Consider the following 24,121-nt stretch of genomic DNA (forward strand, 5'->3'; position numbering starts at 1 on the left):
CCTTTTTCTAAATTTCCAGTTTCTCTTGAGGGCACCATTCTCCTCCTAGTCATCTAGATTCAGAATGCTAGAGTCAAGCTCCTCCTTTCTCTCCCTCACTTCCTCTTATCTATCAGCATTTCTTCTTTTTTTTTCCTTTTTTCTCTTCACTCATATGGTTATTATTCTAGTCTAGGCTCTTATTATTACTTAAGTACCTACATGATTATAATCTCCCTTATCACCATGCTTCTAGTCTTTCTCCTCTCTTCTCTATCCTTCACCTAACTGCCACAGTAATCTTGCTAAGGCATATATCTCACTATGTCACTCTCCTTCTCAAAGATACTCAATGGCTCCCTGTTTCCTCTAGCAAAAAGTAAAAACTGTTTCACTTGGTGTTCAAAGAGACTGATTTTGAAATAGAGTATTATGGCATTCAATTTGGCTCTAACTTACTTTCCTGTATGATGCTACATTACTCCCCTTAACATAGTTTAGACATCCCAACCAAATTAGACTACTATGTCCCCTGAATGTAACATTCCATCTCCTACCTCTGTGCCTTTTTCAAGTCATCCCTGATGCCTGAAATTTATTCATTCTTCATCTGCACTTTTTGGAATGTTTTTCCTCATGGTTCAGCTCATATACCATTTCTTTTGTGAAGCCTTCTTTCATTTCTCTACTTGCTGATGCTCGCCATCTCTCCTCAAATTATATTTGCATTATACTTGTCTGTTTGTACAATTGTAACCTCCTTAAGGAATAGACGTTTCTTAATGGGGGGATTATTTTATATATATTTCTGTATATCCAGCATCTAATATAAGGGAAGAAAAGAAACAAGCATTTATCAAGCATCCACTATGCACCAGGAATTATGTTAAGTGCTTTACAATTATCTTCTCCTTTGATCTTCACAACAACCTTAAGATGTAGGTGCTGTTATTATCTACACTTTACTCTTGAGAAATTGAAGCAAACAGTATTGCATGACTTGCCTGGATTCACACAACAAGTAATTGTTTGGACCTGAACACAGATCTTTCTGACTCCAAGTCTAGCATTCTATTCACCATGCTACCTATTGCTGTGTTCAGTCATTTCAGTTATGTCTGCTTCTTCATGACCCCATTTTGAGTTTTCTTGTCAAGGATAGTGAAGTGGTTTGTCATGGTTTTTCTTATTTTATAGATGAAGAAACTGAGGCAAACAGACTTAAGTGGCTTGTCCAGGGTCACACTGCTAGTAAGTGTGAGGCCAGATTTGAACTCATGAAGATGGCGTCCCAGCATTATATTATTTATGTTACCTAACTGCCTAGGGTAAAATTCCTTACACATGTACACAGCAAATGTGTAACAATTAACAACATTAAACAATTCTGTGTTTGTTTAAGCAAATGTACACAGAATTGTTTAATGGGACATAAGTAGGACCATGGGATCTTAATTTACAGCTGAAGAGGAGCTCATCTAGTCAATCTGCTCACTTTTTTAGTTATAGAAACTTGGAGAGGTTAAGGGATCTATCCTTAGGCCATAAGGGGAGATAGGCAGGAATTGTACCCAGGTCTTTTGTCTCCAAATCAAGCATGCTTTCCACTGCACTATACTGGTGCCTACTTAGAATAGTGCCCTCTTCTAGAGTGAATCCCCCACACCCTGAATCTCTTCAAAGAGCCCTCATTGTGCCTATTTTTTTTCTAAGCTTTTCTAGAGGCCGGACGACATTTCCATTTTGTGCTCTTCCTGTAGAGATTTCACTACTTGTCAGGAAATGGCTGTTAAGGGCTGAGAAGTGACACAGCAACACAGAGAGCCTGGGACTGCTGCCAACCTTAGAGGAGTCTGTATTCTTACAAGGAGAAGAAAAAAAAATCCAAACCAAAGGCAGGAGCAAGTTATTTATTGAGTAAAATGATTGGTCCTCACACATCTCCAGATGGGCTGCAGATAGGAGCTATGATATAAAGCATTCTGGGAGAGGTGGAGTCAGTCCAGGCCCATTTTAACATGATAAAACATCAGCCATTGAATAATCCAAATCCTTAATTGTGGATTTACACGAATCCTCTCCCCTCCACCCCTCACTCCAATCCAGTTTCAGATCCTGGCTGATTTGTGCAACACTTGTCAATGCATAGAACTATACCTCATTATCTCATTTGAGCCTCACAACAATCCTCAATGAGAGATGCTATTTTTTTTATTACAAATGAGAAAAGGAGGCTTAGATAAGCTAGTGAATGTCTGGGGTCTGGGGTCTGGGGTCAAAATTATGAAAACAGGTCTTCTTGACTTGAAATTCAGGGTTCTAATGTCTATATCAATGGTCTCTAAACTTTTTTAGTTGTGTACTTGTATTAGCAAAACATTTTTGAGCATACCTTCCTAATAGATGTATATTATTTATTAAGTTTATATATGTAGTATTTTTGTGTACATCATAAAATGTATACAAAAAGAAAAATGAAATAGGTATTAAATTTTTAAAAATTTTATTTATTAATGATTAAAAAAATTTTTTTTGTTCTATAGAGTAATATGAATGAAAAATGCTTCATTATTTTCCCAAAACTCCCCGTGTATGGCTTGGAGTTAGGGAAGATATCTGTGCTAATTTTATCTAGGTGGTTAGTCCACCAGAAAAATTTCTGTTTTTTGGGAGGGTGTACTTTTTTTGATGGAAAGATACACAGATCAACAATCAAATAACATGACACAAAGAATCTATGGATATAAAAGCTTTTCAATATGAGTTCTATTTCTCTCTGTATGGCTATTCATCATAAACAATATAAAAATTAAAAGACTAATAAATTGCATGTAATTTCAAGTTGACATTTTAAAATGTAAATCTTTTCTTCTTTCATTCTTTAATTATTTAATGGATGGAATCATATCTTAAAATCAAATTCATGTTTGAATATTTTACATATCTTTTTGTAATTAAGAATGCTGGACTTCAGAGACTTCAGGGGAGTAGTGTATACTAACACTAGAAAGGGCCAGATCATGAAATGATAGTAGAGGAAGTTACATTTGATTCTAGATATAAGAGAGAAACCCTGGAGCTTGTGAAGAAGTTGGGGGTGAGGAGAGATGGGATAGTATGGTCTGTAAAAACAATCACTTTTGACTGATTTATAGAGGGTAGAACAGAGATGTGAGTACAGGAGACCAGTCAAGATATTATTGCAGTAGTTGAAGTGATATGTGATATGGATCTGCAGGAGAAATCTAGATGTGTGAAAAAGAGAGGAGACACATATTAGAAAGATTGTGGACCTAGAAATAATCGTATTTCGCCAACTGCTTAGATATATAGAGAGAGTGAGATTGAAGAGGTGAGGGTGACACCCAGGTTGTAAATCTGGGTAGCTTAGAAGAATGGTGTTGCTCAAAAATGGAGAGTATTTGGGGGAAAAATAATGTAATGAGTTGTGTAAAATGTGTGCAAATTGCAACCTGTTCATGTCTGCTTATGTTATGCAACTCATTCTGTTTCACCCAAAATAAAAACAGGGCTCTTACTTGTCATTGCCCTGAAGAGGAGACCTTCAAGAGGCATATACTACCCAGTATGATGGAGGAGGTATATTTAGAGGAGCGGTGGGCAGATTTTTCTGATGGATGCTATCTAACATCTGCTATGGTTACTTGGATCAGGTCAGAGAGAAGGAAATGTTGGGAGCTTGCACAGCAGTGTGAGTAGCTATAGTAGGAGAATATTGGAATGTAATGAGAGAATGGTAGGTGTGATTTTGTTTGATGCTTCATAACTGATTGTAGACAGGAAAGAATCTTGCCACCTGGCTGATGGCATTGCTGATTATATTGTGTCTTGAAGTCAGGTCCCTTCCACTGCCCCGACTCTGAAAACTCCTCTAAAGTGCTGCCTCTCATATAGCTGAATGGACAGGGGATGTTATGGTTTGGTATGGAAAAAGATGACCTTTATTGTCCCTTCCAACCCTTAGATTATGAGAGTATTACTGGAACATTGGCTAATCAAGACAAAGAAAGGATGATACTTCTTAGATCCTCCTACCCCTAGAACCTAAGTAATTAATTTGGCAGTTTTATAGTGGGAAAGTGGGAGGAATTGAAAAAGCGTAGCATAAGCTGGGCAGTTACAAATGGGTTGTGATCTATATTGCAGATGATCACAGAGCCATGAACATGTAGAAGTTTATCAGTAACCACAAGACCCTTAAGAAATACACCTGTTAACTTCCCTTCCTTCTTTCTCCCCATCTTTGTAGCTTTGGCTGACATCTGTTAGTTAAACTTCAATGAGATGGTGATTAGGGAGCCTTGAAGAGACTCTCAAAGTTCGCTGCCTTTTTTCAAAATAATTTGGGAGCTATTTCTTACCAACAAGTAAGGAAGCTTCCTTCTATGGAAGTTATTAAGGTACCCTGGGAATAAATAGATCAGGGAGAGAGTGAGATATGAAGAGGTTGCCTGGAAGAACCTTCCTGAGAGAATTCCATAAATAAATTAAAGCAGGGAATAAATTGTTGACAGTGGTAAGATCATTTCAAGTATTGGGCCCTCCAGGAAGATTTTCAGAGTATGGCGACATTGTTAGAGAAAGTAAAATACCAAAAGGGGTCTCCCACTCCAGAACCTGAGAAAATTGAGCAATTAGAAACAAAAATTTGGAACAAAACACTGAAAAACAAACATTCAGAAATACCAGTAAAATCTTAGACCCTTTGGTTTAGGCATTGGGATGCAAAGTTGATGTACGGAGTGGGGAGGGAGAATTGGTTTTGCTTTTTAATTGCATTTGAAAGAGTTTGATCCCAGTAATTTTCATTTTTAGAGATATGTTTCCTGCAAATGATGTTGTTAAACTCTACCAAAAATGGCACAGAGTTATTTTGGAATAAAGCAAGGTTTGTGATTTTTAGAAACTGCTCTTTTTTTTCTTGGTCTTTGAGATTCCAGCAAATTAAGCACAACTGGGATTTGAGTCATGGAACTATTACTAAAGCTTTATAGAACAGCTGAAGGAAAAAAAAAAAAACATAAGAAACAAGCTAACACCAGAAGTCCACAAGATAATCTAATATTCTCTGTGCAAGTAGAGAAATCAGCCATCAAGTTTAGATGTGTAAAAAATACTGTCTCTCAAATGGAGCCACCTCCTCTCTACCATGAATTCCTTGGTTAGTGAATTATGGTAGCTTTCTTTCATTGAAGGGATCCAGGCAAGTAGAAACTCCAGTCAGCTCCATTTTTGATTGAGTGTGCAGCTCTGGGTACTTGACCTGCCAAATTCTCTGTTTATGCTTCTACTAATCTGTGACAGTAAAAGTTGGATTGTATCTGTCTAATTTTTAGAGCATGAAGGGTCCTGTGAGAATAAAAAAGTACATTATTATTTCCTTTTCCATTATTTCTATGCCACATTATTGTCTCTTTCATGTTCATTGATAGATGCTGGAGAGAAGCAGGATAGCACAATGAATAGAGAACTGGCTTTATCATACAGATTAGAGTTTTATGTCTAGCATATCCACGGATTGGCCATTTGACTAAGTCACTTCAACTCTTAAGGGACCAGCAGGTACTTTCTAGGATTACAAGTTGCAGAGATGCTCATTCATATTAGTAGAGAAATGTCTCATGAAAAGCTCAATATGGTGAAGAAATAAGTCTAGGAAGGAAGAAAAGGAGAGAGAGAAAGAGAGAGAAGAAAGAAGGGAAGAAGGAAGAAGGAAAGAAAGGTTGTACTTTGGGAATATAAAGAAGATGAAGAGTTGAAAAACACCAGTTTATCCTTTCTGGTCCTAATTTAGATTGTAAAGGGGGTGTTTCATAATCACAATATTGCTTAATTACCTAGGGCTTATATAGGCTCAACAGACTTATGATTTCATCAGTGTAAAGCATTCTCTTCATCAATGTAGTCTACAAACCATCTTTATGTTTTCATTCTAAACAGTTTTTGTCCACATTCTCTCCATAAATTTTCCATTAAAGAGCTACCCAGCACACTAGAGACCTTTCTCCTTGGTACTTAAATACTTTATATATAATAGTGCATGACTCAGGTTCTCCATCCATTTCTTTTTTTATTAGTATATGATTGATCCAGCTCCTTTTCCTGTATACATGTCCTTGATTATATCTTTTTTTTTAATCATTTCTTGCATGTAAGAAATGGCTATTAGTTAAACTCTGAGGCCTACTTATGTTCACCATTTATTTTTTCCATTGCCTTTGGATAACCTGCAATTTTGATTCCCTTGAACTCATAAAATTCTATAGTTCACAACCACATATCATTACCAAGAATATATTGTTTTAAAAAAAGGAATCTTTTTTGGCATAGAATAAGTCAGTATTATTAAAAAGGAAGTGTTTATATGGGCTCTCACCAATCTCACTAATCTCTCTCTGAGTTACAATCCAGTCAACCCCCTTCTTATTCTATTCTAGGCCTATCTTATCTGTACTGATGTATTAAATCAATTGTCTGCCTATCCAACTACAACTTCCTGGCCACCATTTTCAAAGCATGTCATTGTACAGTAGCTGTCATTCCCATCTCACCCTCTCTCCCCAAGAACCTTAAACTCTGCTGCTGGACAACTCTGGGATCTGATAAGTGAGCTTGTACCTTAATTATCTTGCCTGGAATTAGATCTCCAAGTCACTTCTAGTATATCATCCAAGCTTTTCAAGTACTCTCTAACCCTAACTTCCTTCTTTCCCTTTATGTGTTGTTTTTTTCCTAATTAAAAAGTAAGCTCCTTGAGGGAAGGGGCTTGCTTGTTTTTAGACAACTAATGCTGAGTACTTTGCCTGGCACATAATGAATGCTTAATAAATGCTGTTTCTCTGTCTCTCTATCTGACATAAATTATGCATTATTCATTCTTCATCCACTTCTTTTTTTCCTATATGAACTGCTAGGATCATTCTTTTATAAGGCTATATAGATTATTGAAAAATATATATTTCTGTAATGTAGAAATGAGCCAGTCAGGTGGCAAGGTGGATACATCATCAGGCCTGGAATTAGGAATTAGGAAGATGGAAGGTCAAAACTGTATGACTCTGAGCAAGTCACTTAATCCTATTTGCCTCAGTTTTCTCATCTGTAAAGTGAGCTGAGAAGGAAATGGTAAACCACTCCAGTATCTTAGCTAAGAAAACCCCAAATAGGGTCACAGAGTCGAATATGACTGAAATGAACAAGTGAAACAGTGAGTATTAAAGAAATAGAAGTGAATAGTACAATATCACATGCAAATAGGATGGTTTATACAACTTCATCATCTACAAGGAATTCTTCTATTGATCCCAGTATGAAATATCCTTAGAGACAGTGATAAACAGCTTTGCTAAATATGTTTCTTTGTTTTCTGGATTTCTAAATAAAATTATACATGTAGTTTCATCCATCAGAGAATCTTGTATAATCTTAACACATTTGTAAAGATACCTCATCAGAAAAAGGCCTATACATTTGAATTTTGCTCTGTTATATGCTTCTTTTTATTTTTTGATAATCAATAAACACAACAGGATCTTAAATATTTATAAACTTTTAGTCAGTTTGTAATTGTGAAGACATAACCTATTACAAAACCTTTCTTTTACCTTCTCATATTTTTACTAAGTGTACTTTTGAATGAAGTCAAGAAGTATTTGTTAAGAACCAACTAGATACCATGTTCTGTGCTAAGTGCTGGGAATACAAAGAAAGACAAAAAGTAGTCCTGTTCTTTTGCTTACATTCTGATGGTAAAGATAGCATGCTAAAAGTCATGTACAACAGGTTATATACAAAGGCTAAATTGGAGATAAACTCAGAGGAAAGGCACCAAGATTAAGAAGGAATGGGAAAGTTTTCTTGTAGAAGTTGTGATTTTGCTCAAATGTGAAGGAAGTGGGGGGAGCCAGGAGGTGAAGATGAGGAGAGAGAATTCTAGGCATGAAGGAGAACTAATGAGGATAGCCAGAAGATGGTAAAGTGTATGAAGGGGAGAAAAATGTAGGAAGATTGAGGGACTGAGATTTTAAGATGAAAGGTTTAAAATGAAAGCTATTTTATTTTCTATGGAACCAGTACACACACATCATAAAGATTGTATAGACATGAAAAAGAAGGAATATGAGTCAGTAATTGCTGTTGCCTTCTAAGTCATCTTTTACTGGAGATACTAAATTCTCTGCACTTTTTTTTATTCTTTTTGGCAACTTTCTTTCTTTGAGATTACTTGAAAAACAATAAAATTTTTAAATTGTATGGCCTCCAGAATGTACATTGTCTGTATGTATTTGATCAAGCCCAATTATTGAAGTTAAGGGCACTTAAATAAATACCAGGGTTAATCAAATAGATGAGTATGAGGAAGCAGAGAACAGGAAAGAATATTTGGTTTTCTTCTTTAAACCAGCCACCAGATTCATTGATATCACAAAGTTGAAAAGATGGAGAGATGGGAAACTAAGGAAACAAATTTCAAACTACAAATTCCTAGAGCCCTGTGGCCTCTAAAATTGCTCTCTATACTAGTTCGCTACTGTGGTGAATTTTTTCCTAACTAGGCCAGCTATGAGATGGTTGTGAAGGCAAGAAACATCTATTAAGCTCCTGTTATATGCCAGATATCTTGAGGCATTTTAACAATATTTTCTCATTTGATCCTCACAACAACTTTGGGAGGAAAAGGCCACCAAGGTTAAGTGATTTGTCCAGGGTCACATAGCTAGTGTTTGACACTGCATTTGGACTCACATCTTCCTCACTCTGAGCTCAAGCCTCTATTTATTCATTGTGCATCTTATTGCATCTATAAGTGATTTTGTAACTTTCCCCCCTCTAATTGGAAAGGAAACAAGTTAGAAAGGCCTTTCAATCTCAAAGAAGTCTGGCAACAATCAGCAATGGCTGAATTTGTTCATTCTACAACCATAAAGTGTCCTCTGCATATAGAACCGTGTGATAGACCTGTGTATGTTGAGGGGGAAATTGGGGATCAGAGATATCCAAAGATAGTCTCAGCTCTCCCTCAGTTCATATATAGCAGGAAAAATGCAACAATACTTAAGTAAATAATACTACATAATTCAATTCAACATATTAAGTGCCTATTATATGCCAGATCTTGTGCTTACATATAATTGTGCAATAATAGTCATGCACGGTAGAACATAATAAGAGCAGGACAAAAGAAAGATAATTTCAGACTGGGGAATATTAAGAAGGTGACTCTTGAAGTAGCCCTTGAAGGTTGACTAGGATTTCCAAAGATAGAAGTAAAGGGAGAGGGCAGTTCTGGATTTAGGGAATGAATCAGAACAAAAGGTAAATTATCCTCCAAGGACCCCTCTGAGAAGTGCAGGGCAGATGAAGAACTGTGCTGGGAGTGCAAATAATACAAGTCAGGGCTTGATTTATTGTTTTGTGCAAATTAATGGTGGTTCTGCAAATGTACATTTTCCACGAGACCTAATTGTCCAACATGTCTGTCCCCTTTTACAGAAAACTTGGGTTTTCAAGATTCAGAATTTAGGGAGGGTACTGAAGAGCCAGTGTTGAATATTCATGAATAGGCAGTGGCAGGGAAAAGGACAAACTGGGTTAAGATCTGACTCTCAAAGATTGTTGCTGTCTGACTGAAGCTCTATAGGGTTACAGTCATTTAATAACCTTAGGCTGGCTCTGCTGACCCAAGAGCTTGTAAATTGGAAAAACACCAGGAATTGGGATCAGGCAGCGGACAGGCTGAAGGGAAGTTAGCTTTAAAAAAAAAAAAAAAAAAAAAGAATCAAACCATTGAAAAATGTTCCCTCTCAAATCAAAACGAATAGTTTTTTTTTTCTGGAAGCTCTTTGTCTGCATGACCCTCCCAAAGCCCAAGTCTTTATAGAAAGGAACTGGTGTTGAAAAAAGAAGGGTGGGGCTGAAGCCTTGCTTCCCTTACTGAGCATGTCAGACAGATAGGCTTGCTGGAAGACTGAGCCCCTCCCCTTCTTTCCCTCCTTCCCTTTCTCCCTCCCTCCCTCCCATCTGCACTAATTCCCTTTATATTCTCATTCAGCTGCCCCCTGCTTTTCACTGAGAACAATTGCGAACCAGGAGGCCCCAGCCCCAGCACTAGGTTTCTTTCAAGTGACTAGAGATCCCGGCTTGTTCCTAGTCAAAGACTGATCAGACCTTGGGAGGTGAAGGGTGGAGAGGAGAGATCAAAGCCAGGAGAAAGAATGTAGGGAGAATGAATTCTGCCGGAAATGACCACCCTGTAACCATTTTCTTCCCCCACCCCCTCTCCCCATTGGCTGCCCCCCAGCCAGAACCTTTCCTAGTGATTAGGATTCTAGCTCTGAGAGAGAGTGGCCTCTTGATTCAGGGGATAAATCTCTAAAACTGCCTGGAGTGAGGAGGAGGCAGGTTTATACACCAGGCTTGCTGCAGTGTCTCAAACTAGCAGTGATTGCCAGCCCAAGCCCTGAAGTTAAACTCTCAGGCTGTGAGATGACCCTGAATCTCAGGGTCCAATTCTGAAGTACAGAGGGGCAAGCTTTATGGTATGAAAAGAACTAACCTAGTAGAAATCAGAGCAAACAGGCCAGAGGTGATAGATGGATGACTTGGCCCTTTCATAAAGGACCGGGATGTCAGCTTTTCTGTGTCTTGTCTTCCAGATAGTCTAGTTGTATTCCACTCCAGCTTCTAAGAACTCTTAAGTATTTCAGTCTCCTTTATTTTGTCTGCATTTCTTTAAAAACTCCATCCACGGTGAGAAAGAATAAGCTTTTAGTCAGATATTGTAGTAGTATAAAGTCCTGAGAAACTTCTCTTGCAGCCTTGGAGCAGCCTGAGAATAAATATCTTTTAAGTCTAATCCAAACCCATGGAAATGCCCTTAGTTTCCTAATTGTCTAAGTCACATGTCAGGTTCAGAGCTATGGGCTTCGACCATAAACCTGAAATGAAAGAACCTTGGTCTGCTAGATGTGATAAAGCTCTTTCTTGGCTTGTAACTGGAAACCTATTTGCAAGTTTTCTGTCAATACCAGTAATAATAATAAAAATAATAGTTAACATTTATATAGTACCTACCATGCACCAGACACTGCGCTAAGTGCTTTACAATTATTATTTCATTTGATCATCCTCACAACAACTATTGTTGTCCCCATTTTGCAGAAGAGAAAAATGAAGCAAACAGCATTCAAGTTAATGAAATCTTAGCTGCTGTTCCAGGGCCAAAAATTGTCACTCTCTCTCTCTAGGACTTCATTAGAGTCTTTATCTTTTCTATGTCTATCTATCTCATTAGAACAAAAGGACCTGTTAATCAAAGGGACTTTTCCCTGACATGTTTTATCTGAAATTGTCCAAAGATATGCATAATCTTCTGAGATCAGTTTTTCAGCTCTATCCAATTCTCCTGTTCCCCCCAACTCCATTATTTTACCTTCTCTTTATAAATCCCGACTCACTTTGTTGGATTGCCCCTCTTCCTTAAGGAGGAAGCTCACATGTTACCCCAACCAAATAATTACTCCAAAACGTGCCCATGTTTGATTTGGAGATGGTTTGAGCCTGAATTCTTTCAGAGAACGACAGTAAAACCCATGCTCTGGTACTCTAACATCTTTGGCACACATCAACATATAAATTCCAGTAAAGTGACTTGCTCAGGGTCACAATTACTAAGTGTCTGAGGCTGGATTTGAACTCAGATTTCTCTGTCTCTTGGACTCTGTTCTATCCTCTGTGTCACGTAGAGAGTCTATTTCTTGATTTTGCTAGGACAGGATATTTTCCTGCCTTGTACCTCTATTTTCATTTCCAAATGAGTCCACGGTGTATGCAGAGTTAACTTAAGGAGCCCTGAGAAAAGGTCCCTCCCCTTCCAGAGACAATTCCAGAAATGTCACTATTTTAGAAGCACACCTCCCTTTTCAATCACCAAGTTTCCTAGTAAAATACAAATAAATGCATGTCAGTTTTTGACAATTAAGTTACTTGGCAGGATAGAGCAGGTGGGAAACTTGGCCATTCCTGGGATGCCAAGATGAGGATTAGTACTGAGCCCAAAGAAAAGCTAGGATACATCACCATTTTACTAGGGCTTGTCCTGAGGGAAGAGCTGATGGTTTGTTTCACTTTTTGCCTCCTTCTGGGGGAAGAGTAGAGATAGGATCCATTTTGGTTTGCTTTCAGATCCAGAAATAGATATATTTCTGGGGAGAGAAAATCTATTTCTGTTTCTCTGAAAGCTGCCACAGGGCTTCAGATTCTTTGAATAAAGAAGGTTGTAGATGTAAAGAACTGCTGGTGTCATACTTGTCCAGCTCAGCGGTAGTAGTGCAGAGCCAGAAATCCACTGACCTTTGACAGAGAAGGAGCATGCGTTTGATATGGAAATGGTCAAACATTTTTTCAGAACAGGAGCCATTAGAGTGGGTTGGGTGCCTGTGGGACCTCTGCAGTGGGCTTTTTGGGGAGGGTGAGCGATGGGGAGGGGCGGTGGTGGAGCAAAGCAGAGCTCTCCTGAAGAGCAAGAACACGTGGAGGATGCACATGAATGAAGCTCTGTCAGCTCCTTCGCGTCTCGGGCTGAGTCAGGCAGAAACAAGTTTCCCTGAAAAGGCAGAAGCAGCTCAGTGATGTGGAAATAAAACCGATTAACCCTTGGCATTCCTGCTGTGAATGGGTTCCTTGGCAGCAAGAAGCTTCATTCATTTCCTTTGGCTCAGCAAAGATGAAGACATACCTAGGCTCAGGATGACAAATTTATTTATGGAAATGTTTTACATAACTGTATACATATATATATATATATATATATATATATATATATATATATATATATAAAACCTACATCATTTTACTGTCTTAGGGAGAAGGGAAGAGAGGGAAGGAGAAAATTTGGAACTCAAAATTTTATATAACAATGTGTGTTAAAATTATTTAATTGGAAAAGTAAAATACTATTTAAAAGATGACAGGTTTATTGAGTAATCACCAATGAACTTCATTCTTTGTGGTTACACTGAGGACTAGTTCAATATTAGAAATAAATCCAATGCAGTTCCTAAGGGCACACGTTTCACTTTGAAGTTAAGAATGAGCTCAGGGCAGCTTAATGGGATTTTTCCAAAAGATATTTGAGTAGTGCTGATATGCAGGTAACAGTGCAGATCTGTCTGAAGTTTTTTTTCAATCCAGTTACAAGCCTTTTGTGTCTATTATTTATGGGCATCACCAACACCCAGAAGGAAAATGGGAAGCTAAACTCTGGCTGAACTCAGGTTGGGAAGCTAATAGGATTAAAGATTTAGAATTGGAAGGGACTGCAGAGCTCACCCAGTCCAATCCAACTCTCTCATTTTACTGAGAATGAAACCACACTAGGTAGAGTAAGGAGGGCATATGGGGATTGTGACAGTTGTGATGTTGTCTATGATGTGGGATTTGGCACCAAATGATGGCAGCTACCAAAGGTTGGGGTTCAGTCATGTGAAGAATTCACAGTAGCCATTCTTTTTGGCAAAAAGTAGATTTATTTAGGAGGGTAGGTTACAGCAAAATGAAGAAATACAATAGACACCCATGATAAATATGATATAATGATATCATATGATAAATATGAAATAAAATAAAAGAACATATGAAAGACAAGTTTTTTCAATTTGTGATCTTCTCAGACACCATGGCTTCTATTCTCATCTTTATGCAGATAAATCCAAGAGGGCCTAGCAGAGCCTCAGATCCATTAATAAGTACTAAATGATTGGTTGATTGAAAACTTAACATTCAGTACACAGCATGTTTCAAGACATTATTTCCTATAGAGTGTTTTGGGATACTTCAGGATTCCAGAAGCTTTGTTCCCTCTGTGAACCAACCTATCCTTAGTATTTCTTGACATTCTAGTTGTTAACCAATGGGACTTTGGCTATGTATTGTGTGGAGAAAGTATGATTACTTAAGCCGATACACCAGTCACTACTAACAGATATTCTTCCTTTAATTGACTCACACCAACCTCAGCCTGAGCTTAGTAAAAACTTCCTTTTGGATTAACTTGTTTTTTATTTCCAAACTATGTACTTAATTGGCTTGTTCTAAAACCATTAATAATGGCTATAAATGTTAGTAGCAATTTAAAATAGCATAGGAATACATTAAATAATCCTTTAAGAAAGAGGCTTTCATTCATTGAACACCATGGAAAAAGTGGGACAGTAAATCTAATCTCTTTTCCCACCAGTCAGAGGAAAATGGGAAGTGAAAGGCTTGGACTCAGATAAAGGGAAAGTTGGATTTTGGGGAGCAATACTCCAGAGCAGGAGGAAGACTGCTCCTGTCAACCAAATTCCTAGAGTTTTATCAATCCTGGTGTGTTAATCAATCCAATTGTGTCTCTGTCACATAGTGGGATCTTAACTCCATTTGTTCTCTCTGCTTTGTGTCACTAGGACCATTCTATCTAATCCCTGAAAACTTGAAAGGAGAAGTATGGGTAACCATCACAATCCTTGGTCCTCTTCTTCCCTTTTCATCTCTCCAAATGGCTTCTCTCTAGGAAGGAAGTTCTTTCAGAGTCCAAAGTCCCCGGGAAATTTGGGAAACTAGGCAAAGTACATGCATGAATATATACATATACTTCCTTCAGCCTACCACATCTTTATGGAAATGTCCCAAGGGAGAGGTTACACAAGTTTCCTGACTCTTCTATATATAGTGAATAAAAACGTGGCTGGCTACAAAGGCTTTCTTATTAGAATGGGGTCAGAGACTTGTGGAATTTGGTGCACTATTCAATGTTTTGTGCATATACACACATATACATATGTAGAATAGGCATAAGTAATCCTATGTAATATCCTTATTCTCAAACATATATGTACTATTTATATTTCCCCAGCACTTAAGAGTTAACAACTCTGTGAGTTAGAGATTATTATTCCCATTTTATTAGTGTATATATAATTTTATTGATAAGAAAGCTGATACTGAGAAAGATTACATGACTTATCCAGGATCACAATTAGTGAGTATTAGATCTAAAACTTAAATTTGGATCTTAAAACTCCATGACCAGGGTTCTTATGTCTTTCCCCAGATTTACAAAAGGCTTTTTCCTATATTTATGGAAATTTTTCTTTCTTTCTTTCTTTTTTTTTTTCTTTTCTTTCTTTCTTTTTTTTTTTTTTTTTGCTGAGGCAATTAGGGTAAGTTACTTGCCTAGGGTCACACAGCTAGGAAGTGTTAAGTGTCTGAGGCTAAATTTGAATTCAGGTCCTCCTGACTTTAGGGCTGGTGCTCTATACACTACACCACCTAGCTGCCCCTATTTATGGAAGTTAAAAAAACAGCTTCTTTGACTTTCTGATGTGGTGAAAGTACACTTTTCCCCCACAAGTTTTTTACCCAGATTTTGCTTGAGCTGAGAGTCCAATGAAATTATATACAAGGTTCAGAAATTCTTTTCTTCTGGGACCAGGTTCCTTGGTGTTTATTCTGAAAATTTGCAAAGATTCCTTTACACCTTCAATAGCATCTTCTGGTATCTATGTTGAAATGTTTATCTATGTTCAAGTACATTGACCTAGAAATAATGGCAAATCAGATAACGTCAGGAGCACAGTTGGGAAGGGAATGTGGAAGTATAGTTTCTTATCATCTTCTCTTCCAACCACTGCTCTAGGCCTTAGTGTTCTTCATAAAATGGAGGGATCCATACTCTCTTATCAAATACTCCTGTCTAGGGGTATGGTAGTATGGGCAAGGGGGCTGCCTTTTCTTGACTGATACCTTGTCATTTGCATTTTTCAGAACCTGAGGCAGGAGAGGTGTCACCCCCTGTAGGAGCTGGTGTCAACAGCAACAGCTGGACCTTTAAATATGGACCAGGCAACCCCAAGCAACCTGGCCCCGGTGAGTTGCCAGACAAATTCATTATCCCGGGATCTCCTGCAATCATCTCCATCCGGCAGGAGCCACCCAACAGCCAAATTGACAAAAGTGACTTCATAACCTTTGGGAAAAAGGAGGAGACTAAGAAGAAGAAGAAAAAGAAGAAGGGCAACAAGACCCAAGAAAAAAAAGAGAAAGGGAACAGCACCACTGACAACAGTGACCAGTGAGGGATCCAATGGAACAAAGCCACTTAGCCAGTTTTGTAATAATGGCAAATCTCTCTTATGTAGCAACTCCTGACTTTTTCCTCCTGTCCACACCAGTCCTATCTGTACAGATCTCAGAAAACAACAGAAAGTTCCCGGTGTCTGTCTAGATCACATAGAACAGGTTTTGTCTTAAAAGCTTTACTCACTCTGATGTTAACTCTTTCTCTCCACTCTGGCTTGTTTTCAGAATCTAAAAAGCAGACCCAAGTTTCCTTTCTCCTCCGCCGCAAAGGAGAGGCCTCCCAGCCCCACCCGTGAGAGGTTGGACCCTTAGCCTTGTGCTCCTGGAATCCTGTCTTGATGGCACTTACAGGGCAGGCTGAAAGGTTTTCAGATTGGGCAGTCCGGGCCTTCCTTTGGATGTGTGCCTGTGCATGTGGGGTTGGGGGTGGGGGTGGGCTTGGAGGTATGCGGGGGTGTACGGATGCGGTACCAGAAGTCATCGAGAAAAGGCAAAATTAGCTTACTTAGTGTGAGAAGAGGTAGAGAAAAGAAACAAAATGAATCAAGAGTTCTGAACTGTTCAGTCCAGAGGGAAACCTGAGAAAGAGGTGACTAGATTTTTCCAAACTTAGTGTGGAATAGGTAAGGAATCTTTAATGGCAGGAGGTGGTCCCCATTCTCCAGACAAAATTGTATTCTGCCCCCTTGACCATTAGCTTATTTATACATTATTAGAAGTCCTGGGGAAAAATTGACTATAATGTCTTTCTAAAAACCTTCATTATGCTGGAAAACCAGTTCCTTAGACCCTTAACAGGAGGCCAGTCAGATGGACACATTGGGAAAGTGAGTAGCATGGATATTGCTTCCTATATGTCCTTGTCCTCACAGTTAAACATTCTTTTGCACACAATATTTCTGAAAAGGCCAGATCCTTTTCCCATAATACATATGCAAAATGGAAAGAAAAAACCCCAACACCTCACTTTATCTATGCTTTTTGTTATTTGATAAGATTTATTTAAAAATGAAAGTTTAGATGTAAATATTGAAAAACAAAGATGATAAAATATGATTTCTCCTCACCCCAAAAAGAGAATTAAATCTACAGCCATTAGAAACAATCATTGCTGCTATTGAAGTGCTTTAGAGAAATTGCCTGAAACATCTGTATTATATCGGCCACCTGCCAATCACAGCTTTACTCTATCAGGTCACTCTGGGACTGCCTCTTGCATGTATTAGTTACTAATCCCAAGGATCCCTATCCTTTTAAAAAATGTTTTTTATGTGCACTTTGATTACACAATCTTCTTCAATCAACTGTCCTAAGACTCAGAAATGAAAGATAGTTGTTGTTTTCTCAGACATACAGAACACACTTACAGATCCTGTAATTCTGTGAATTGTCTTGGTGCGCTAGCTGACAACCTTTCCTTTGGTTTTGTTTCCCTTTTTTCTATGACACTCTGAATTGCTGCCCTTACTATTACTTATGATGTAAAATCCAACTACTGTATGTATGCTGTATGCTCTTATAAAAATCCTGAAATATACTTACTCTGTGCTTGTGTATGTGAATGTCAATGCAACTATTACCTAGAGTGGACTTTAAGCTTTATTGTTGAATGTAATCCCATTGCATTTCTTTTTTGTACACATGTGAAAAAAGTGGAATAGTGTTCATTTTTGGGGGGGAAAAACACTACTGTTAATCAATTTTTGTGTATGAAAGACACAGTAAAATATCTTTCTTAAATCGAGATACTGGTGATTCAAAGAATTTTATTTATGGTAAGCCAAAAGCCCTTCCTTGTCTTTTGCCAGGAGTCCAGCTGTTGAGGGATTGGATGAAGATGTTTTTTTGAAAGTAACATTTCTGGAAGGAATTCAGAAGATAATTCCCTGTGGGTGTGTGAGCACACAATCAAACAGTTTGTGACCTCCATGAGTATTGAAATTTTAAGACTCTCTGTCATATCCTCTCATAAAGAATAATCAAAGTTAATGTCATTCCAGCTAGAACATTTTAAGTTTGTTGAAATGTGCAAATTAGATGCTTGATCAATTATTTTTGCTCTAGAACTCATTGATCTAAATAAAAAAGATAGGAATCTGTTAACCAAGCTCTCCATCTCCCACGAAGAATTATTTTCTGTTTATGATTGAGCTTTGATTCTCCCATATTTTGAAGGGTGTGTAAATTCAGCTGTGTAGGTTTGCATGGGGTAAAATAGGTTGCCAGCATATAGACGTCATGGCTACATAGTAGGTTCCGACAACTTTGCCCCACTCAACCCCATGTACTTGACCTTACGTGCCTTCTGAAGAATAGGAGAATTGAGCTAATTTGTTAATGATAAGAATGATGATAAATCTGTGCAGCACTTTTATACCAAGAAAGTGCTTTCCAATCTTTTGTTAGTTACCAGTTATTACAGCTGTAAGGACAAAACAGCATGTGGATTCATTTTTAATTGGTGCTATTGGTATTTCCTATGTTATTGCTAATAAACAGATAATGGTATGTATGCAAGAAATGGTGGTCTTTTCTAAGAGCAGAGGAAGAAATGAGATACATGGAACAAGTTCACCAAAATATATATATATATTTTATATATTCTACATATTATATTATATCTTACTAAATCATACACTGGCTAGGTGCTATTCTGAAATCCTTATTCAAAGAATTAATCCCATTGGAGTCAAATAAGGTGTACTCCAGGGCCAGAGTCAGTAGTCACATTCTCGGAGGAAGGTTTGAAAGCTTCTGAGGCCATAAGATGATCATTGCTCCAACAGTAACAAAACCATAAGGGACCAGAACTTCAGCAAGCCACAAGACACTCTGTTTATTTTGGCCTACTTACTCTCTTGATTCTCTTGTCAGTCCTAGTAGGACAACTGGGAACCCAGATCATACCTTATCCCATCCTCTTTCAACAATACATGGCACTCTTTTTAAAGGAACATATTCTTCTGTCTTCTTTACTCTCCTCTTTCTCCTCCTCTTTCTTCAGAGTTTAAGCTTATTGGAGTGCTGCCCTTTTGCCTCCCCTTTCTTACGTTGCTGAGCGTTTTCCTAGACTTGGGGCCTGGGCAGGTGCCAATCCTTCAGTCTCTTAGCCCGTCCCTGTTCGTGTCTGGGTCCTCTTCACCCCCACCTCCCGCCAGGGTCACAGGACATTTAGCGGGTGCCAGGGGCCCGGCAGCTCCCACTGCAGGGGTTGTGCCACAATTTTGGCCCTTTGCCCTTTGCCAGCTAAAAAATCCTTGAGGGATAAAAGTGGATGAGTAAAGGAGGAATGAGTTTTTTTCATTCATGTAAAATAACACATCATTTGCTTCCTACACCAACCTAAGCACATGATGGGGAGTCAAATCATTGAAACCTTAATTCCTTCCCCAGGTATAATATAATTGGTAAGTAGCTAGACATGTATGGCAATTGACCCACTTGATCTACTGACTTCTCTCAAGAAGATCGAAGAAGAGCAGGCTGAAAGAGAAGGGGGAAAAGGCACAGAATTAATTCTAGAATGAGTCATTATTTGTCCAATGCCCTTCCAGCCATATGGGATGAGATTCCAAGTGAAGTTATAGGTCTCTTGACTTCCAATCTCTTTGGTACATTTACATGATATGTGATTTATACACTATAGGGAAATCATAATTGTCACAATACAGAGAGAATGGGGTTTCTTACTGATTCTTCTTAAGAGTACTGGCTGCTGGGTTCTGAGCTATCCAGCTCTCCAGGTGAGATCTTGGACCTAGGACAGATGTTATTGTAATCTAGACTTTCTCTACTTTTAATCCAAATATTAGATATAAAGACAGGGGGAAAACATTAAAACAATTTTCATTTGAAAATGGGTTTTTCAGATCAACTGAACACAAAATTACAGATCCTTTCAAAGACAACATTACCATAGTTTGAAGTTCCTCTGAAGATAGCCAGGGTTTGGAGTTATGATAGATTGCTGCCTAACAGAACACATTGATCCCTTGATCCCTCTCAGCACATATGCAGACCTCAGGCTCCTGACTAATGAAAGGGTTCATAGCATTCAGGATTAAAGAGTCCTCCCATGCCCTTGTCATCTTGTACTTAGTACCAAATAATTACATAGACTTTGATACATGAGAGAGATACCTATCCTGTCCTGTGACTGAGAATCATTCTTAGCAGATAGTAACCAAATACATGATAACTGAGGGATCACAATCATTTGGGGTAACTGATCTTTTGAGATCCATTTATTGGTTAATGCTGCTCCCTGGGGAAAAAAATTGTTAATATGTGAATTCCTGGCATTCTATAGGCATTTCCCGATTTATTCATTAAATACAATAAAATTTACAGCATAGAGTAGCAGAGGGGAGATCCTATTGAAATTCACAATATCAACTGAAGGGCAAACTTGTATGATTATACGGTAAATTGGGGATCATCTAACTACACAGCTGTATATTTCAGGAAATATAAATCATTCCCTGTCATTATCCAACAACTTGTGTTGGAGCTGAGCAAAGTGCTGATAGACAGCAAACAACTGATTGAGCAAGTAACATTGATTTGTAAAGGGAAGATGAGTAAGTATTTACTAAGTGTCTATTACATGCTAACCACAGTACTAAGTGATTTATAAATATTCTCTTGTTCTATCCTTACTCACATCCCTGGGAGGCAGGTACTATTATTATCCTAAATTCATAGTTGGGGAAATTGAGCCTGTTAACAGTTAAGTGACTTGCCCAAAAAGGTAAACTGGAAAGTTATCTGAAGCTGGATTTGAACTTGGGTCTTGACTCCAGGGCCAGAACTATTTAGTTGCCTCTAATCCTTGAGAGGTATATCTCAAATGGCAAAATTTAGCTTTTGGAAGTAAACTATTTTAATTATTGCGCATTTAACTGAGATGGCAAGACTGAACTTCTAGAACTCAGCTTAGCCACAGCCCAGAAACAACTTGTGTCCTAAAGGGGAAACTCTTTAAATTTCTTTTCCATGGCACTTGTGAACTTTGTGTGAAATGGCATCTGCTCTCTCCCCTTTTGAATGTAAAGGACTTTTCTTTTAAATTATTTAGTCAATAAGATCCTAGATTGAGAGTTGGAGGAAATGTTAGGCCATCTAATCCCATCCCTTCATTTTGAGGACACTGATGGCCCCAAGAAGTTAAGCAGCTTGTCCAAAAATGATGAGAGGTTAAGCACCAAAGTCAGTGCTCTTTTCACACATTAATAGGCTTTTCTAATTTTTACACTCCGTGGGAAATATGAGAGAAATGGAATGAGAGATGAAAACAAAGAGCCAAGGTACATTTAATTTTCCTATCTAAAATCACTCTGATAAAAGCTTCTCTTCCTAAAATTTTAAGTGATGGTATGAGAAAGTATCCAGGCACCTTTTAAGCTTTCATTAGTACGTTTTGAAGTCTGTTTCATTTGAATATAATCTAGAGTTTTGATAGGAATTAGTCCATTTTTTTCCAAAGGTTTTTCTTTCTGTGGTGCTTAGATGATACTACTACATGAGAATTTATCCACTTCCAAAGTACAGTGGAGGTATTTTTTAAACTGTTTCTCAAATAATGAGACTGTGACAGATGGGGATTCAGGCAGTCATACAGAAAGGTTTTTAAAAATGTCAGTCATAAAACCATTTGGTTAGGGGCTTTAGCAAATTTACTAATTTCAACATTTATCTATCGTTCACTGAAGAAACTAAAAGTTGAATCTCACTAAATAAAGGCACAATTTTTGTGGGGAGGGGGAAGGAAAAGGGAGAGAGAAAAATTTAATTAATGTTGTTAGGTATATGTATCATAGAAAAAGATATTAGTTCAACGACAGTCATAAAAATGTAGTATAGTTTGAGACCTGTCCAAGTACCAGGAGAAATGTCCAACTCAATAAATGCATACAAAAATATTTTTAAAAAAATCAACTAAACCCACAATTCTGATTAACCAGCCACAATTTCAGAGGATTCATAATGAAACATACCATTTACCTGCAGATAGAGAGATGATAGATTTAAAGTACAGATTTAAGTTTATATTTTTGAACATGAAAATGGGAATTTATTTTACTCAACCATATAATAGATTTTGTTTTTCTTATTTTCTCAATGGGGAAAGAGGGAGAAGGGAGGGAATAAAGGTGGGGCTGAAAATAAAATAAAATTGAACTTTTAAAAAGTAACCCTATAAAATGAATATCAAAAGTTTAAAATTATTCTTAAAAATAGGGCAAACAATGCTTTTCTGAAAGTCAGAGGGAAAAAATTCCCTTTCTTGGCTTAACATGAGATAAGATCATTTGGACTTCCTAGTTTTTGATAAAATAGAGGAAAGAAGAGAAATGGGGCTTGGAGAATAGGTATTTCCTCATCAACATCCCAAAAGAATAGTCTTTTATTCTCCTCTTCTCACAAAGAAGCTGAAGATCCTTCAAAAGCATTATGCCATCTTCTAGGGGTGGGAAACATCCATTCTGAGGGTTAAATGGCAGATGATGATCTGAAAGTTAAGTACAACTTCCCATTGCTTGAGTTCTGTAAGTTGATCATTTTGTATGACCCAAAAAATGATGTTATAAATATCCAAGTGACCCTTGGCAGAAAAAAAGGTTCCCCACCCCTGTTTCAGTAGAACGGAGAATAAGAGCAAAAAGAATAAAGTCAAAAAGCTCCTATTTCTCTGATCAACCTGAGAGGAAAGAAAATAAGGTCAAAGTCATTGACTCCAGAAGACCTGTGTCTTGAAGCCCCATCTATCACTACTAGTCAAAACAGGTTCCTAATGTTTTTTTAATGACCCAAATCTGTCCCATTTACTGGAGATGTTTCTTCTTCTCCATTCTAGTTTTTGCCAACTTGAAGGTTAATGGAAATGATGTTCCTTTTTGTCAAGAATGTGTCAACTTTTAATCAAAGGGGCCCAATAAACAGAAAGTCATCCCCTTCATCTATGACTCATTACTGTAGTGAGGTGGTATTTTTTGTTTTTTGTTTTTTTTTTTTTTTAATTAAGAAACAAACTATTATTACAAAATTCACAAGCTTATGTAAAATCTTCTATTTTATTCTTATTCTGATATAGAAATGTTTATTTGTTAAATCCATAATTTAAAAAAAACCTTAAATATGGTTTTTTTAAAAAATCTCAAATTTTATAATGTTGCTGCCTATAATATGACAAGATTATATTATTTAATTCACATTCTTTTGATCCCACCAAAATGGTCTTTTGATGAGAAAGTTCATCAATCACTAATAGAAACAGGCCTCAGGTACTATTCTGATTCTTAACATAATGTTTATAGTGTGAGTGGTTGGAATTGAATGCATTCCCATTGATTTTTATTCCTTTTTAGCACAAATCTCCTGGTCCATTTTTCAATAATTTTTTTTCTTTCTGAAAAAAAAAAAAAAACATGACATAGGATCATAGTAAAACACTTGATTATATATAGGAAGACTTTGTGTGCAGAGGAACAGTGCTGCCTGGACTAGTTGTGACTTGATTGTTTGTGTTGCTATAGGGCCATTATAGTTGTACAAACCACCAGGTGGCACGTCAAGCTCAAGTTATACTAGCATATTTGAAACTACACCTGTGTGAAAAATATCTAGCTATAAAAATATCATTACTTTGTTCTCAAATTCTTTATTCCATTGATTCATTTTAATTAATTGAATTAAAATTCCTCATGGGACAGCTAAATGACACAGAAAATAGAATGTTGGGTTCTGGAGACAGGAAAATTCATTTTCCTAAGTTTAAATCTGGCCTCAGACACTTACAAACTGTGTGATCCTGGGCAAATTATGTAATTGTTTGCTTCAGTTCCTCACATATAAAATGAGCTGGAGAAGAAAATGACAAACTATTCCAGTATCTTTGCCAAGAAAATCCTAAATGGGGTCACAAAAGATTTGGACACAACTAAAATGATTAAATAAAAACAAAAAAAAATTGTCATAACTTTCTCGGTTTATGATTTATATC

The 24,121-nt window shown here is 37.4% G+C and overlaps 1 protein-coding gene across 4 annotated transcripts in view; it reads left to right on the forward strand.

Annotated features, from left to right (window-relative positions):
• LOC100918248 (protocadherin alpha-C2) overlaps window positions 1–18,627 on the forward strand; it is a 136,346-nt gene extending 117,719 nt beyond the window's left edge. For 3 of the 4 annotated variants that reach the window (XM_031953413.1, XM_031953411.1, XM_031953410.1), the window contains exon 4: window positions 15,805–18,627. In XM_031953413.1, coding sequence (XP_031809273.1) covers window positions 15,805–16,115 — 311 coding nt within the window. In that variant the 3' untranslated portion in view covers window positions 16,116–18,627. The remainder of the gene's footprint in view (window positions 1–15,804) is intronic. The other variant, XM_031953412.1, reaches the window with a different exon arrangement.
• The last annotated feature ends 5,494 nt before the right edge of the window (window positions 18,628–24,121 follow it).

Source organism: Sarcophilus harrisii, chromosome 2 (assembly GCF_902635505.1).
Source record: "Sarcophilus harrisii chromosome 2, mSarHar1.11, whole genome shotgun sequence".
Classification (NCBI taxonomy): Eukaryota; Metazoa; Chordata; class Mammalia; order Dasyuromorphia; family Dasyuridae; genus Sarcophilus; species Sarcophilus harrisii.